Source organism: Ranitomeya imitator, chromosome 4 (genome assembly GCF_032444005.1).
Source record: "Ranitomeya imitator isolate aRanImi1 chromosome 4, aRanImi1.pri, whole genome shotgun sequence".
Classification (NCBI taxonomy): domain Eukaryota; kingdom Metazoa; phylum Chordata; class Amphibia; order Anura; family Dendrobatidae; genus Ranitomeya; species Ranitomeya imitator.
The window spans coordinates 710,373,283-710,376,580 of NC_091285.1; the positions used below are offsets into that span (position 1 = coordinate 710,373,283).

Below are 3,298 nucleotides of genomic sequence, written 5' to 3' on the forward strand. Positions count from 1 at the left end.
TGGATCATCTTCAAGTTGGACAGGTGAAGGATATGGTTATTTTTTTTCTTCTTTTTCTGGTGACAAGGACATCGGTGGATTAAGTGTAAAGGTGAGTATTATGATTGTTTTTTGCTTTCTGCCTTTTACAGGTGACATTGACTTCAATGGATTAGGTGTAAAGGTGAGTATTATGATTGTTTTTTTACTTTCTGCCTTTTACAGGTGACATTGACTTCAGTAGATTAGGTGTAAAGGTGAGTATTATGATTGTTTTTTACTTTCTGCCTTTTACAGGTGACATTGACTTCAATGGATTAGGTGTAAAGGTGAGTATTATGATTGTTTTTTGCTTTCTGCCTTTTACAGGTGACATTGACTTCAGTGAATTAGGTGTAAAGGTGAGTATTATGATTGTTTTTTACTTTCTGCCTTTTACAGGTGACATTGACTTCAGTGGATTAGGTGTAAAGGTGAGTATTATGATTGTTTTTTACTTTCTGCCTTTTACAGGTGACATTGACTTCAGTGGATTAGGTGTAAAGGTGAGTATAACTTTGCTTTATTTGAAATTTAAACAAAAGTTGTCTGTGTCTTTATTTTAATTAAAGGGCTTTATTCAGGGAGTTTATTTTTTTACAATGTGACTACTGGGTTAGTAATGGAGGCATCATATAAATGATTCTCCAATGCTAAACCATTGGCTTGATGTCTGCTGGCAATGCAAAGCTGACCTCAATCACAATACTCTAATCCCACGTGCCAACCACCAGCACAAGTGGGAAGAGTGAAGCAACTTATGGATACGCCATTTCTGGAGCAGCTGAGAACTGACATTTCTTAGTCTGGTTGGAGGCCAGACTAACTTATCGCCAATCAGAGCGACTAGTGATCTTGAGCTGTCACACAGATCACATTGCAGGAAATATCCAATGTTAGAGGTGACTAAATGTGAACAGTAACACAGACTTCTGGGATAAGTCTGTTTTTGGGGTCCATGTCTGGCCACTAAGTGTACTATATGGACCCCGACCATAACTGTTCTGGTTCACCCATCTCAAGAAATAACATAACCAGTGTCCTTTTAAGATTATTTAAGATTTATTTCAACATAGAAAGTATGATAGACCATCAACAATGTGACCATATTATTGTATCTTTAATTCAAATAGTTCAATAAAGATTACAAATCCTTCTACGAACAACTATAAAGCTATGAGTAACAAAGTATATAAAAACACAGGAGCAAAAGAAACCAAAAACCCATCCTGCCACTAAATCCAAGCTGTGTAATATCTAGAATTATTTGTACTTTCCAGTCATTTTAGGAAGCTGCCAACCTGCCAGAAATGTGGTGGACATTTTACTTAGGAGGTTTCTAAAAGCCTGAGTGATATCTCTATTAGTAAGACTGTATATTATAGGATTTAAAAGTGGTATAACTACCGTGTACACTAGGGAGACGATCTTACTTGCATTAATCGAATTCGGAAACAAGTAGATAATAATTGTTGATCCATAAAATATAGAAACAACGGCCAGGTGAGAGCTGCAGGTGGAGAAGGTCTTCTGCCTCCCGGTTGCAGATGAGATCTTCATTATAGTGAAGATAATGTAGATATATGAGACAATAATCACTGTAAATGGACAGATTGCTAGGGGTATCATAAAGAACATGCTTTCTGCCTTCACTAGTGAAGTATCTGAGCAGGAAAGTTCAAGAATCGGGTCTCTATCACAGAAGAAATGGTCAATGATATTTGGCCCACAGAACTGTAAATAACTCATGGTTACTGAAAGAACCAAAATTACTACCAAAATTAGCAACCAAAACAGAAAAACAGACCTTAGACAAAATGTGAGGTCCATAACTGAGGTGTAATGTAGAGGGTGACAGATGGCCTGATACCGGTCATAGGACATCACAGTCAAGATGAAAGTTTCTAACATCCCAGAAGCTGAAAAAAAGTAAAATTGTGTTAAACATCCAATAAGAGATAGAGAGCTTCCTTCATACAGCACAATGTGTAGCGTGTTGGGTGCAATGGTGGTGGAGAGAAGAATATCGGAGAAGGAGAGTTGTGTGAGGAAGAAGTACATGGGAGAGTGGAGCGATCGGCTGGAGGACACCACCAGAGTGATCAGGAGGTTTCCACATATAGTCACACAGTAAATCACCAGAAAAATAAGAAACAGGATAATTCTTAAATTATGAAATTCCTGAAATCCCGAAAGAAATATTACAGTCACTGAGCCGGTTTTATTTTTCATATAACTTTCATATTCCATATGATATAACAGCAAATGTTCAGTTTAATCAAATTGTTTGTCAGGGATGGATGTTACCTACATAAATAGCGCAGAAAAAATATGTATTAATTTTATGTTTTTAATTCAGCTGTTCACATTTTGAACAATTCAATAATTCATAATAAAACATGAAACGTTTATTCACCTAATACTGAAATCATTAAAATTATGTTACACAGTTGATAGGATTAAAGAATCAAGTCTCAAGAAAAATCCCATAACATGAATTATTATTATTATTATTATTATTTATTGTTATAGCGTCATTTATTCCATGGCGCTTTACATGTGAGGAGGGGTATACATAATAAAAACAAGTACAATAATTTTACACAATACAAGTCATAACTGGTACAGAAGGAGTGAGGACCCTGCCCGCGAGGGCTCACAATCTACAAGGGATGGGTGAGGATACAGGAGGAGAGAGGACCCTGCCCGCGGTTTGGTCGATCGGTGGTAACTGCAGGTTGTAGGCTTGTCGGAAGAGGTGGGTCTTCGGGTTCTTTTTGAAGGTTTCGATGGTAGGCGAGAGTCTTTTGTGTTGTGGTAGTGGGTTCCAGAGTAGGGGGGATACGCGAGAGAAATCTTGTATACGATTGTGGGAAGAGGAGATAAGAGGGGAGTAGAGAAGGAGATCTTGTGAGGATCGGAGGTTGCCTGTAGGTAAGTACCGGGAGACGAGGTCGCAGATGTATGGAGGAGACAGGTTGTGGATGGCTTTGTACGTCATGGTTAGGGATTTGTAGTGGAGTCTCTGGGCAATGGGGAGCCAGTGAAGGGATTGACAGAGGGGAGAGGCCGGGGAATAGCGGGGGGACAGGTGGATTAGTCGGGCAGCAGAATTTAGAATAGATTGGAGGGGTGCGAGAGTGTTAGAGGGGAGGCCACAGAGCAGGAGGTTGCAGTAGTCAAGGCGAGAGATGATGAGGGCATGGACTAGGGTTTTTGCAGATTCTTGGTTGAGGAATGTATGGATTTGTGAAATATTTTTGAGTTGAAGTTGTCAGGA

The 3,298-nt window shown here is 39.0% G+C and overlaps 1 protein-coding gene across 1 annotated transcript; it reads right to left on the reverse strand.

Annotated features, from left to right (window-relative positions):
- Nucleotides 1-1,281: 1,281 nt before the first annotated feature.
- Nucleotides 1,282-2,268, reverse strand: LOC138674867 (olfactory receptor 1f45-like). Its single transcript, XM_069762687.1, has one exon. The coding sequence runs from the start codon at nt 2,266-2,268 to the stop codon at nt 1,282-1,284; it is 987 nt and encodes a 328-aa protein (XP_069618788.1).
- Nucleotides 2,269-3,298: the final 1,030 nt, after the last annotated feature.